Source organism: Eptesicus fuscus, chromosome 10, assembly GCF_027574615.1.
Source record: "Eptesicus fuscus isolate TK198812 chromosome 10, DD_ASM_mEF_20220401, whole genome shotgun sequence".
NCBI classification, from domain to species: Eukaryota; Metazoa; Chordata; class Mammalia; order Chiroptera; family Vespertilionidae; genus Eptesicus; species Eptesicus fuscus.
The window spans coordinates 42,027,789-42,042,475 of record NC_072482.1 but is presented as its reverse complement, the minus strand read 5'-3'; the positions used below and the strand labels follow the sequence as shown (position 1 = coordinate 42,042,475).

The window sequence follows — 14,687 nt, the reverse complement described above, 5'->3', positions numbered from 1 at the left end:
AAATGTATAAAAAGAACTACAAAGCTACCATGCTTGGGAGCATTTGAGATCTTGCTTCTTGGCATGTCATCCGGTAGCTCAAATAAACTCAAACAGGCTCTTAAAAAATTCTTTACAAGTTTGGACATTTCTTACATTGACACTCTAAAAAATTATTTTGGTGCCAACAGTTAAAAAAATAAAATAAAACACACACACAAAAGAAAAATGTAGGTGAAATCTTTTTCAATTTCAATATGACATTTTAATTCACATTCATCTCCAAGGAGTTTTTGCTAAGACACATAATATTGTGAAGAATACGTTTTAATAACTAATTTTATTATAACACTTTTCAGTCTTTACTTGTTAGAAGTAATAACTATTGGTGACAAACACTGAGATATCAGTAGGTCTAGTCGTGTGGTTTCAGCCTAGGCTGTCTGGCCTGGACAGCCAGTTTGTGTGAGACTCCGGAGAGGGGGTGATATCCAGCCTGCTTTCTGCCAGAGAAGCTATAATCCTTTCTCATCCTTGAGAGAAAGGTGCTTTTTCTAAGCTGGTAGGCCCGAGGGACCACTTTTTAATAATTAGTGCAGAGGGCTTTCTAGGCAAGCAGAAGCCTTGAGTTAGGGCCTACTGGCCACTTTTTGATGGTTAGACAGCATTAGTCTTCTGTCTCAACAAAATACCTACAGCCACAGTATTGTATATCAGTGGAAAAGTCAGCTGGGGAGAAAAATGCTAATAAGTAAATTTCCTAAGCAAAATAATAAAAATTATAAGCCTTAAGAAATTGAAGTAGTGTAATATGAAGTTGAGAAATCATAGTCACCCACCTTCAGTTTGCATTTATTCTACAGATCCAGTGATGGTTGAAGATTTGAAGATGATGCTAAATTGTAACAAATACATTTTGGCTTATGTGACTAAAAAAAAAAAAAATCACTTTCTCAATATTGTTTGATAAGATTAGGCTGATTTTATTATTGAAGCATATTTTAACTTTGTTTAACTAGACAGTACAATACGAACTTTAAAAGCTAGTTAGACCTATTTGGATATTCTTATCTGACCATAACACAGAGGATTTCATTTTCAAATTACCATCACTACTTCAGGTGTTTCTAAGTATTGCCATTTTAGGGGATATATTGTAAATGATACTCTTTTTTTCCTGTTGGTGTAAAGCAACCAGATTTTAGCAAATTTATATTTTGGTAAATTTAATTTAAATAGTGCTTATAAGATTTGGCATCCTGTGGGCTAATAATGAACATGTTTCATTGAAAAGAATACAGAGCATTTTTTAAATTCCTACTTTTGGCCCCATAATAGGGAAAGTGTTTTTTTCTTATAATAAATTCATCTCTCAGCCCAAACAAGTGAGTTATGTATGTTATATTTCTGTGTATTGTAGAAGTGGGAAAACAGATTATTTCTTATTATAAATGCTTGAAGTCAGATTTCTGCTTTTTGAGAAACATGGAATTACTGTTAGGGTTTTAATTAGAATTAATGGACCTAATAAGAATTAATTATCAACATGTATTTGAAAGCTCATCAATATTATGTGATCATATGACTTTAATAATTTCCATGTGGAATATTAGCTACAGTAGAAGCAGTTTTTATGACTCATATTACCATTTTCTTGTTAATTAAATCTGGGGGGCATATCTTTAGGCTATTTTCATACACATGCATTTAGACAGATGCACACACACAGAAAGATTAGAAGCTTTGACATTAACAGATCAATAATGAAAATTATAATTTAACCTAAATGTTAGCTATAGCTAGCATTTAATGTAAGCATTTATATGTAACAGATATGGGTAAGCACTTAAATATATGAACACATTTAATCTTTATAATAACCTAAAAGTTTAGCTACAGCTCACTGCAGAATATAGATTTCCTTGTTAATTTAGTTGTAGGCCTGTTTTCTTGGTTACAGTGAATATTTTCCAGTGATTTCTATTATTTAAAAAATCTGATTATATACCATTTGCAAGTGGATCAACTCTGCTATTGTAGCTTTTTTGGATAGATTAATTCTTTACAACAAGTAGTAGTTTTGAGAATCTTTAAAACTGTTCCTATCATCCTAAAATAGAGACTTCCTTTTATAGGAGAGAAAATTTTGCATAAAGCAATATATAAGTAGCATAAATTTTGTTTTATCTAGAAAATGAAGAGTTTGGAGACTAAAACCTGTGGTTTCCAGGAATGGAAAAATTTTTCATCATCAATTATTCAACAATATGATTAATTACCTCATACATTTTCTTAGGAAATTTTACTTTTCTTCTTCCATTTTATCACTGCTGGAAGTTTCATCATCCCCCTCCAGCTGAACAAAATACTAGTCAAAGGCAAGGAATTAATATTTTAATCTTATATGTATATGGCTCCTCTTGACATCTTTTATATTTTTAAAATATTTTTATTTCTCTCACCTTCTAGTATATACAAATAAGTTTTCTCCTCCTTAACAAATGTATGAAATCAGTTGCTCATTCCCCATCATAGGTCTGGAAACTGTGCTGTCACGTGGCTTTTCACTCTTCTGCTAAGTCTCATTGAAGCTTGAAATATCCATGTTGATAAGGGCAGGGTGAGGGAGAGTCCCACCAATGCCTGGAAAAGAGAGAGGCCAAGTCTATCTGGCTTCTGAAGACCCACTTTTGTCATCCAAAAATATTTTTAGGAAGTGTGACTGGGGAGTAACACTTGTATTGGGCCAGGTATTGTTGGTATAAGAAATTATTAGAAGAACCTTCTGTTTCTTGGGATTGTTCACCTGGCCACCTAACAGCAGAATATACTCTAGCTCCAACCCAACATACTAGTAGGTCCTTTTTGCATGCTATTTATTAAGTATACATTCTAAAATTTTAAGAGGGTTTCTAATGTCAACTCCATGTGCTATAATTTTCTAAAATTGTTATGAAATATATGGGATTTGGTTAGGAAGAGTCTGATTATCTCAGTGTAGCTGTAGAGTGCTTTACATAATATTCACTGGGTTTGCAAAATGCGTAGTTAAATGAATGTGACTATTTTAATGTCAAATTTATGTTTCTCAGTTCTTTTAAATGTCCTCTAGAACTTTTGGGTTACAGGTTCTTAATTGTTTTTAAAGCTCTAGGGGAAAAAAATCTTTCTAATGAGTTCTGATAAAAAAAATTATCATTAAAGTAAATTTACAGGAACATTCATGAATTTAAATATGAGGTGTTTCATGTGACTGAGAATAGAAAAATGCCATTGAGCAATCCAAATGTTTGACATGGAGTCATAGTAAAGTAAAGAATAACTCCTTGTAGGCTTCTTATTCAGGATGCCAACTATAATCCCACTGTTGAACACAGAAAGTATGAACCTCCCAATGAAATACTGTGTTTTAATGTAAGGTATATATATATATATATATATATATATATATATATATATATATATATATATATATATATAATATATAATATATATAAAGATTATATATATTATTATGAAGAAGAAAAAAGTTTAGGTTGGGGTTTCTTTTTCTAACCCCTAAACTTGCATTTATTTATTTGACTGTTTTATACATTCTACAATCAAACTACAGCTTTTATAAAGCTCCAATTTATTATCTGGTATTCCAGACTATAGTAGTTTCACCTACGATCAAATAAAGAAGATCAGTAAAGTTCAGTTAGCTGTAATTTCATCAGAATGGATATTTATAGTATATGGAAATCAATCAAAGTAGTTAAAATGGTAAATCTGGTAAAAAATAAATTGAGTTTTTCAAAATTGTTTAGACCTGACTTAGGTAAGTGTCTTGACCCCGCTTGCTCTCAGTTTTCCCATCTATGAAGTTGGAAATTTGATCTAGAAATTCACTAAAGTACCCTTCCAGCTCAAAAGTTCCATAATGATAACAGGTAATAGAGTTATCTCTCAGTATCCACAAGGCATTGGGTACAGGACCCCCTCAGATACCAAAATCTGCAGATGCTCAAGACCTTTATATAAAATGGCGAGTATTTGCATATAACACATATCCTCTTTAAGCCACCTCTAGATTAGTTATAATCCCTAATGTAATATAAATGCTATGTAAATAGTTGTTTACTATATTGTTTAGGGAATGATGACAAGAAAAACAGTCTGTACATGTTCAGTAGAGATGTAACGATCGTAGGTGAAACTACATTGTACACATCAGCACAACGTAACATTTTTTTCCCCCAAATATTTTGGATTCACGTTTGGTTGAACCAAGGATGTAGAACACACAGATACAGAGGGCTGACTGTACATTTATGTTTTTTATTACAAATGGTCCAGAAAGCTAGAATTTCTTCAGTTAGTGCCTCACCCTGCTTGGACACTGGTGTGGTTGAATATTTCAGCTTTATCTCTTATTTCTTCATATGCTGACACACGATGGACATCGATAGACCTTTTGGGAGAGGGTGAGTAAAGCTTTACTTTAAACTTCTGTTTTGAGAGACTTCTGGATCTTACTAACTGCCTTCATTTTGATCTTTTGGAACCTGGTGTATTTTTTCGTCCTCTCCTTTTCTTCTCTTCCATCCGTTCTCCATCTCTGGTGCAACATAGACTCTCTGGCTACGCTTTCCTCTGCTCCCTCTGAAGCAAAGATTTCAGATCCATTTGCCCCAGAACCCACCCCTCCTACTACAGCTGCTGAAATTGCAACTGCTTCAGCTTCCGCCTCCACTACTACAACTGTCACCGCTGTCACTGCTGAAGTGGATCTCTTCGGAGGTTAGTCAGTCACTCACTGTTCCTTCATTTTCCTTCCAGGATTGCTGAGATTTAAACGTCCGTACATTGTTTAACAGCACGTCAGAGTGCTTACATATTTTTTAAATGGTTATTCATGTCTGTTTATCTTAGCTAAATTTATCAACTTTATCTTCATTTAATTTCAGTGGTTTTAGAGCAGAGGTTGACTTTCCGTTTCTCAAAGTGGAAATTGCCGCTAGAACTCTTGGCCCATATGTGTTTCCGCCCTGCAGTATCTATGGAAAAGTGGTACCAGACCTAATGCTTTTGATTTTGTCTTTTAGGCCAGATTCACACTAGCAGGGAGAAAAATATTTGGGGAATATGGGAGGGGAAATCCTGGCCTAAGTTATTTCTTAGGATTTAGGACCAAAAATATCATCTACCAGTAAGAGAGTTCAGATTTGGAGGACTCTGAAGAGAGTTTGGGGATATGCCCAGTTTTGCAACTTTAAGCGTCTTCTAAGCAAAAACTTGGACCATCTTTGGCTCTGGGACTTTGAGAGATCATTTGAATGAGCTCTTGACATAGATTAAAAACAGGTTTAGGTGAGACTTGTAAGGATTGAAAATATGCTAATGTAAATTCTGACACAGAGTTGATTTAGAGCTATGGGCGTGGGCTATATATCCTAGACTCTGCCAGTATCGTATGCCTGGACCTGGTGAGCCATCTGAAGCCAGTTTGTTTACGTATTCCCATCTGCGTGGTGCTAATGTCCAGACCTGGGGAGGTGCACCTATCAAATGCACAAGTCGAGTAGTGTTATATTCATCATAGTTTTGTGTTTCTTCATTATAATATGACATCTTCCCCAGGGCATTTTGAGAATATGGTAAAGACATTGGAGGAAGCAAATGGTGGGGAGGGCAGGAGAGTTTTGGCAGGCTCCGGTTTATTCTGATTCTCCCCTGAGCACTTACTACTCTGACACGCTGTGTCACATACCACTGTTCTACATGCCGGACCCCAGTCTCTGAGGTTTACCAACATTGTCTAAGACAAAAAGCATTCCACGAGACAGCATCATTGTCACTGTTTCAAGAAAGGAATTTGCACTCCCATTCCTACAGGAGAAATCTGTTTTTTAAAAGGAGGAGGGAGGGGTTTGCAGACTCGTGAATAGTGTATTATAAAGCATCATCCACTAGAGAAAGTTTTTCAGTTATGCCTGTATAAATTTGGAGGCCAAAAATTTGTGTTAACTTAAACGTATAAAATAAACTTTTTCACGCCCTCCTTTTCCCTGCCCCGATTATTGATGTTGGGTATGGCAGTTTCTCATAGGCTAATGTTAACAGAAAAACTTCAAGGAAAATAGGGACGGGATGGATAACAATGTAGTGCTTAAGCATTTAGTGCCTTTAGCGATTTAGATTTTTGTTTTTCAGGCTATGTGTAAGGAGCTAATTGCCTCTAAGAAATCAACTCCATCTTGCTTCTCTCATGACTCTCTAGAATAATAGAGCTAAAGATATTTCTTTGAAATAATCTTTGTGTCATTATGCTGTTTGTGTGTTGATCCATTTCTTCTGCTTTAACTACATTTGTCAGGCAGAGAAATATGTATGTTTGAAAATACTTTTATGGTGCCATTATTTCTACCGTAAAATATAAATTTAAAGGACTAGTACAAACAAATAAGTAAGTAAATGACTAGTATTACAGAAAATCATACAAATTAATGCCAAAGAATGGGGCTCTCCCTTGATTTCACCTTTATTCTTTCTAGTCATCTGGCTAGAGGTTGATTAAAGGTGGGTACATCTGCAAATCGCATCAGTTATTTTCACTGATCTGTATAGTAAATAAAACTGGCCTCTAACAGCTATAAAATCTCTATGCTTTATGTGTCAGGAGTCTATGTGTGTCACTGTTTTGCAGTTTTCAATGATATTCCTTAATTTCTTTCTTATTTTTCATTGATTCATAAGGAATCATTTAGAGATGGGATTTTAAATAAAAATGTAAATGAGAGTCTCTGGCCACAATATGTAGCCATTTTTAAAAAAATCTTGTCTCTCTAAAATGGGCAAGTGGTAGAACTTTTGAATAATAGACACCAGTTACTTGGTTTACACAACTTTAAAACATGCCATTTTGAGATTTTATGTAGCAGGCACAGCAGTGTTAAGTAGATTTCTTTAGAAATAAGTTTAAAGAATTTTAATTTCTGAAAAATGGCCAATTGTTTAATTTCTTGGATATGAAATATTAAAGCATTAAATTTTCTATGTGTTTTATTTCAAGTTTGAAAAGTAGGAAATGTCTATTATTTTTAAACATTCAGAGTATACCCACATAATATTTTAGTCGTCTCAGTATAAGTTATTAAACAAGTTTCTCAGAAACAGTTTTACTAAATGTTTTATTTTTTTAATGAACTTAAACAAAAATCTTTTTTCTGTGGTCATGCATAATAGCACTGGAAGGCTGTGTTTAAAAATTTCAGTAAAACTTAAAAGATATTGATAAAACTAAAAGACAACAGCCTTGAAAACGTTATATTTTTATTTATGAAGACCTCACTAACAACACCACAGTAGTTTGTAATAACAGGGTTTTCCTAAGCACTAGAATGCCATATTGACGCTCATTCCTCTGCACAAGCACCAGGGAACCCTGTCAATCACCTGAATCAAGTTATGAGCAAGCCTTCATGAGGGTGGTAGTCTGTGAGCACAAAACCAGTGGCTGGAAACCCAAGGAACTTACCCCACACGGCTGCCTTCATTTGGTGCATCTTGGTTAACAAGCTGGCCTTAGGAGCAGGAGAGGAACTGGAAAGGTGACTCTGGGGCTATTGAGGAGGATTATGTGATTTAAAGATGGCTTATGTGGCAGGAGAAGATGGGGAGAGTAGTTCAGGATGGGGAAAACGACAGCTATTAGACATATTTAGGAAGGTAGTTACAGGAAGCTTGAGAGAAAGTGTTTCCTAGATTGCTAGAAGGCAAAAAAGACTAGTCTACAGCCGCGTCAGCAAGGAGCTTGCTGGTTAAGGCTTGGCAGAATTAGACGTAAATTGCCAATAGGTAACATGGGAGAGCGAACTGCATTGGAAATCGCTTTAGTTTTCAATACTGGAAGAATAATGTTGCCATTGATCATGAAAGAGAGCTAGGTATTAAAAGAAGTTTAAAAAAACACACACACACAAAAAAAAAAAAACAGCCGAAACCGGTTTGGCTCAGTGGATAGAACGTCCGCCTGCGGACTGAAGGGTCCCAGGTTCGATTCTGGTCAAGGGCATGTACCTTGGTTGCGGGCACATCTCCGGCAGGGGGTGTGCAGGAGGCAGCTGGTCGATGTTTCTCTCTCATCGATGTTTCTAGCTCTCTATCCCAGTCCCTTCCTCTCTGTAAAAAATCAATAAAATATATATTTAAAAAAAGGAATGTCTTATTTAAAAAAACAACAACGTTGAAATGTTATTATCTCTCACAGTTCTGGGGCTGACTGGGCTCAGCTGCACAGTTCTTGCCCAGGGTTCCTTTGTGGCCACAGTCAGACAGTGGCTGGGCAGTCTTCCTCATCGCATCTCCTTCTCCTGGGCTGGGAAGACTGAGCAGCCAGGGGCTGGAGCGGCTGGGCTCCTGTCTTTTAGAGAAGTTTTGATGGGAGTAAGTGAGTTAAGTTTATAATATTAAGTTTTACCAAATAGGAGAAGCATTAAAAGGAGATGTCCTGCTCACAGGAAAACAAACCAAAAAAAACCTTACTCTCCTGTGGACAGAGCTATAAATACGGGTTTCACCTACTTACACATAAGTGATCATTAAAGAGGCCAGCAAGTCACACCGTGGATATTTATTTGGCCCCTAACACTGATATAACTGCTATTTGTTCCATTTTACAGGAGGAAGTTGTATATAGTGGGATGAGGCATAGCTCACAGCAGTGTTGCATAGTGGTTAGACACACACCTCAGTCAGACAGTTCATGGCCAAATCCTGACTCTGTCATTTGCTGGTTGTGTGACCTTGGTCCAGTCCCTGAGCCTCCACGCTTCCATTCTCTTATCTACAAAGTGGAGATAGTGGAACCTGTATCACAAGATACGTAGGAATTAAATTTATTAGTGCACATAAAATATTTACACAGTGACTGGCACATAAATATCACTGAATAGTGACTGCTATTACGGTTTCTACTATTCCCATTTTATTAGCCTGAGTTCCAAAGTTTTACAGGAAAAAAACAAGAAAGAAAACAGACCTGACTCATGACAAAATGTTTTCAGCCCTTCCAACGTCCTCTTAGACTTTTCTTATGCTCTTCTGCCCCGTCTTAGGGTTTCATGTTGCTCTACGTTCTCTATTATCGTATCCTTAACATGGCACCTGGAGAAGGTGTGCCCTGTCTCCTCATGTATGTTTCATACTCCATTACTATTATTTGGCCTCTCCCTCATTGACCTCAGTGTGGCTGAGTGAAGCAATCAGATCCCACAAACCAATAAAATGTGAATCACTGATTGTCCTGTTGTCCCTTCTAGGGATACTTGTGTTTTTGTAAAGGACCTCTTAAGCCAAGTGAGTCTCTGATTTAATGTTTGCTAGAGTACTTAATTTAATGCTGAGCCTCAAGAGATTGCTAATGTGTTTCACAATCAGATCATTTTGGAACGTGCTGGGATAAACAGAGAAACAAGGGCCTGGACTGTAGGATTTCCTATAGCCTAATACACTACACAAATCTCCGAGAAAGGGGATAGACTGTGCAGTGTTTCCCAAGTATAACTGACAAACCCCTTTTCATGGCCAGAAGAGCAGTGTTCTGGGGAACTCTGGTAGGTAGGGAAGGCAGTGTTTTAAGATGGGAAGGCTAGCCTGTAAGAAACAGGTTCTAAGTGGGTGTTGGTGCCCACTTTCCAGCAGTTTCTTCTAGGCGACTTATGATGGCTTCATTCCTTTTGTACTTTGGAACCATAGACGCTCTTCAAAAACTCCAGGATTTTTTTTTTTTCTTACTATAATTAACTTCATCTGTTGGCAAAAAAGAAAGAAAGAAAGAAGCAACACACATTGGGAACCATCAACAATTTATAAATTGGGCATTTATAAACTGGGTCTGCCTGTATTTTAATGAATTTTCTAACTCTAAATAGTAAAAACACATATTCTTAAAACATGAAACTATATTTTAATCTATTGAGTGTAGATTATTTTCCAAACAACTAGAGCAGTACAATATTTGAAAGCAACAATACATTTAAGTAAAAATAAAGGCATTATGGTGTCATCCCCTAATGTTATCTCCTTATTTCTTTAAAACAAGTCCTTGGTTGTACCTGAAAATACTTTTCAATGGTTATGAAGACCTAACTTTAAGGAATACTTTGTAAACCTTTTGTATTAACAGTATAATTTCTCCTGTACTAGACTATAAAAAAAATTTTTAAACTAAACTGTTTTACATTATCGTTGTATATTCCAATTTATTGGCATTAAAGAAGACATCCATGTTGCTAGAGACCACTAAAGGCCTCACAGTGATGAAGTGAATAGCTAGCACCTGGACATCAAAGTGTAATGTCTTAAGTTACATAATAAAGTTATTTTTGTTTTAATTTTCACATCCATTAATTTCCAGTGATGCATAAAACATGCTTCTCGGAGCCCTTATACAATGAGAATCCTGTTACCTGTTGGGTCCTAATAGGCCTCACAGGATCGACACTGTACCACTTGCATGTAACCAACATGACGGGGCGCAAAGAGCTGTTTTGTGACCACCGACAGTGCATGGGCCATGAAAACGCGTTTTAAGAAACTCATGTTGTATAAGGGAGCCTTCTTCGCAATTTAACGTGGTTCTTTTACTGTATTTCTTCTCTTTTTGTTCCTTTAATTTCTGCTGTTTTAAAAACTGCACCCAAGATGCCTTTGCAGCTTCTCCCGGGGAGGCCCCTGCAGCATCCGAAGGGGCCGCCGCAGCCACCCCAACCCCGGTAGCCGCGGCACTTGATGCATGTTCAGGAAATGGTGGGTTTCCAGTCACGAGCCCGTCTGTTGTTTTTCTGTCCTAATGTGAAACTGCCGTAGTTAGATGGGGCCATCTGTGTTTCTAATTTTACTTTCTTCTGAGTAAAATATGTCCTTCATCGTAGCTGACTAGATAATGCCGGCACTTAAAACATTAAGGCAATGAAGGGCATACTGATCAAAATTGACAATTTCTCAAGATTGACAATTTTTACCAGTGCCAGTATGCTCTCTTAATGTTTTTTTTATTCTCTGATGCTATATTGTGACTCTTCTGTAACACGGAGTTCAAATATATAGGCATGTTTTCATGTATTTTCAAAGCTCCTGGGTTAAGTAAGGATTTGAAGAATAACAATCTCTGATGCTAGACTGTAGGCTCATCTTACACGTACCTTGATGTGTTTCAGTTTCTTAACTTGCGGTACCTGCTTAATTTTCCTTTTTTTTTTTTCCTTTTCTTTAGAAAAACATCCTAATCACTGACCCCTGCTAATAGGGCAGTAGTTTAGTCCAAGCAGCCTAATGAATGCCTAGCTAGTGGGTAAATACCCATGTCAGGTGTCTCTCACCATAGTTGTGATGCCAGTCTCTCGTCTCTTTCCTTGACTGATGCTCTTGTATGTGTCTCCACTTTCCTTTCCAAAAGACCCCTTTGCCCCATCCGAAGGTAGTGCAGAGGCTGCATCCGAGCTGGACCTCTTTGCCATGAAGCCACCCGAGACCAGTGTTCCTGTAGTTACCCCTACAGCTAGCACAGCCCCTCCGGTTCCTGCCACTGCTCCTTCTCCTGCTCCCGCCATTGCAGCGGCCACCGCTGCCACTACCGCCGCTGCCACCGCCACCGCCGCCGCCACCGCCACCACCTCTGCCGCCACCGCCACCACCACCACCGCCGCCGCTCCTCCTGCTCTAGATATCTTTGGTGGTAATGTTTTGTTCTTGTCATTGAACTCATTCCATCCGGTGGAGTGAAGGCTGGTAGCTTGCGATATGCTGCCTCCACAGCTCTCCCTGCATGAGCACCTTGTAACTGGATGGCTCTCTAGAAGCCCTGTGCTGCTTCTGCCAAAGTCACAGCTGGAAAGGGATGCTGTTTCAGGCTGGCTCATCCAGCGGAGTAAAGGCATGTGTGTGTTCTTGGTCTTAGATTTGTTTGAGGCCGCCCCTGAAGCCGCTGCAGCGCCCAAGCCGGATGCTGCTCCTAGCATAGACCTGTTCGGTACAGGTAAAGCCCAAGCCACCCCTCTCTCCCGTTAGTTTTCCCAGATGTGTGGGTGACTGAGCGCTCTGTCCTCGCCTGGGTGGATGCCTTTGTTAGATGTTTGACTCGGATTGCCGCTTCCACTTACTTCTGCCTGGTTTTGGTTTGTTTCCCTTTCGGAAGATGCTTTCTCCTCTCCACCACCTGGGGCCTCTCCTGTGCCTGAGAGCTCTCTCACCGCCGACCTCTTATCCGGTGAGTCCTTGGCCCAAGTCAAGCCTTCAGCTGCCCTGGGGGGGTCCTGCGTGGAGAGGGCAGTATGAAAGCGTGCGGTTTGTCTTGGGTCCTCTTCACCCCAAAAAAAAAATCGCTTTTTAAAATCTCATTCTTTGGCCCGTCACCAACTGAGGAAGGTTAATATTTCAAATTTAACGCAATGAAAAGACAAAACTTCTTTTTTTTTTCCCCACACTGAAACCTCTGACCTCACGATGTCAAATTTCATTTTCCTCGGGAAAGTGTGTATTGTTAGATCCATTCGCTTTCCCTTAACTGTCAAGACTGTGTGCACTGTACCGCCCGCTGTTAAACGTGAGATCTCAAGACGCCCTTTGCCGAGGCTCATGGTTTCCTTTTCCTTCGGGTGACGGGCAATGTTTCCTGTTGTGTGCTTCGCTGCAGTGGATACATTTGCATCACCGGCTCCTGCAACCACTGCCTCTCCAGCAAAGGTGGATCCTTCAGGTGTGATAGACCTTTTCGGGGGTGCGTATCTCTCCTCCTTCAACCCTTACCAGAGTCTTATTTTTTCCTCATAATAGTTTGTAGATCCTCTCTTTCATTTTTTTTTTTTTTACCATGTGAAGTCATTTCCATCTCTTGAACGTAAACTCCAGTTTTTAAGATCTTTGCATTTCTTTGCATCATCTTCATCCTCATCAGTTCATAATTTTCCCTGCATGGCCTAACAACTCTAGATGATTGTTTTTAACTTTTCGTTCATCCTTATGTAGAATCAGCTCATTTGAATTTCTTTCTACTGTTCTTCCCTGGTGATCCTGATCTGTTGGCTAAAAGCAACATTTCTAAGTTCTTAAAGGCAATATAAAAATGAATGAAATTCAGAATTGAAAACACAAATAAGCCAGTCAAAATTGAACATATAAGTTCTAGATGTTTTCATCATTTTGTAGAGTTTATTTATATTGAGTTTAATGTTTCAAAATCCTTCCAAAGAATTGGAAGGTATTTCACTGATTTAAATGTATTTTCCTCTTCCTGTATATGTTATTTAAAGCAGGAAAATGTGCTGAATTAATCCTGAATTACTCCTTTGGATGATATATTTAAAGTCTTCTGTTAGCAGTAAATTTACAGGGGGAAAAAATGCAGGATAGACGTGATTTCTTCATGAATATTCATAAGTGTGTATCTACTGGCTAAAACATTATCCTTAGCAAGTTAAACCCACACTAAGTACTCTGTGTGCCATGATGGGTAGGGTACATGAGGGTGCAAGGATGTCACAGTTTCTGACATTCAGAGGCTCAAAAATTGTGGCAAATAAACATGAAACCTTGACATATGGGTATGAGAGGGCTGTTGCTGCTGCTTGAATTGTTTGTTTAAATTTTTTTAAAGTTTAATTGAGTTATAAATGGAAAAATTGTATTTTATTACCTTTGGACAAAATTCTTAACACTTTGATCTTATTTTGATAAATGACAGGATTTAGTCCAAAAGTTTTATCCTTTAAAAAGTTATCTTACTCTTACAAAGGCGTTAATTCTTAACTATTAAAGAACTCTTCTTTTTTGAGAGAGAGAATAAAGTTATCAGAGCATAATTCAATTCACTCTGTCATTTCACATATCCATAGGCGACTAGCTCACTGTACAAAGCTCCATATCTATGCATTTATCTGCAAAACACGTAAATTACTCACTGTACTTACCGTTTACACTCTTTTACTTTTTTGCTGCATAATGGATAATGGGTAGATGCATTTGGAACTAGTGCTTCTGAACCCCAACCTGCACCTCAGGCTGCTTCTAGTTCGTCAGCATCGGCAGACCTACTAGCTGGTAATTAAATTAAAATAAAATGGTATTTTGTGGAAGTTAAGTTTGGATATATTTTTATAAGTAATAGCTATTATATAAATTTTAAGGTGCATGTTTTCTTTGAGACATGAAATTGAAAAACAAGACATTATGTAATTGAAGGTTATTTCCCAGAATTTTATGAAATTAGTCTTAAAATCACATTTGTATACAAGCCACCACTGTGGCTCCATGGATGCTTCTAATCTGCCTTACTTTTAGTTAGCACATTTTTTTTTTGGTTTACTTTAGAGGTAATATGCTTATGTTTTAAGCCCTGGCTGGATACCTCAGTTGGTCAGAGCCTCATCCTGATAGGCCAAGGCTGTGGGTTCGATCCCCTGTCAGGGTACATACAAAAAGCAACCAATGAGTGCATAAATAAGTGGAACAAAAATCACTGTCTCTCTCCCTCTCCCTCTCCTTCTCTCCATTCCTTTCTAAAATCAATAAAAATATTTTTAAAATATGCTTATGTTTGATCATTGATTCTATAATATATGAATCACACTAGGAGAAACTCATAGATTTCTATCATTGGGTTGAAGCTGCTTCCACCTTTTAACAAGCTGATCATTTTTTTATCTGTAAACCCCTGGAGTAATCCCAGT

General features: G+C 37.7%; 1 protein-coding gene across 26 annotated transcripts in view; it reads left to right on the top strand.

Moving 5' to 3' along the window:
- The window catches only part of SNAP91 (synaptosome associated protein 91), a 123,939-nt gene that overhangs the window by 77,996 nt on the left and 31,256 nt on the right, over nucleotides 1-14,687 (top strand). For 9 of the 26 annotated variants that reach the window (XM_054721854.1, XM_054721851.1, XM_054721850.1 and 6 more), the window contains 8 exons: nucleotides 4,431-4,445; nucleotides 4,594-4,761; nucleotides 10,666-10,770; nucleotides 11,420-11,698; nucleotides 11,921-11,998; nucleotides 12,158-12,229; nucleotides 12,656-12,739; nucleotides 13,975-14,058. The exons of 1 other annotated variant lie outside the window; for it this stretch is intronic. In XM_054721854.1, coding sequence (XP_054577829.1) covers nucleotides 4,431-4,445; nucleotides 4,594-4,761; nucleotides 10,666-10,770; nucleotides 11,420-11,698; nucleotides 11,921-11,998; nucleotides 12,158-12,229; nucleotides 12,656-12,739; nucleotides 13,975-14,058 — 885 coding nt within the window. The remainder of the gene's footprint in view (nucleotides 1-4,430; nucleotides 4,446-4,593; nucleotides 4,762-10,665; nucleotides 10,771-11,419; nucleotides 11,699-11,920; nucleotides 11,999-12,157; nucleotides 12,230-12,655; nucleotides 12,740-13,974; nucleotides 14,059-14,687) is intronic. 16 more of the 26 variants (XM_054721861.1, XM_054721856.1, XM_054721855.1 and 13 more) reach the window with 10 other exon arrangements.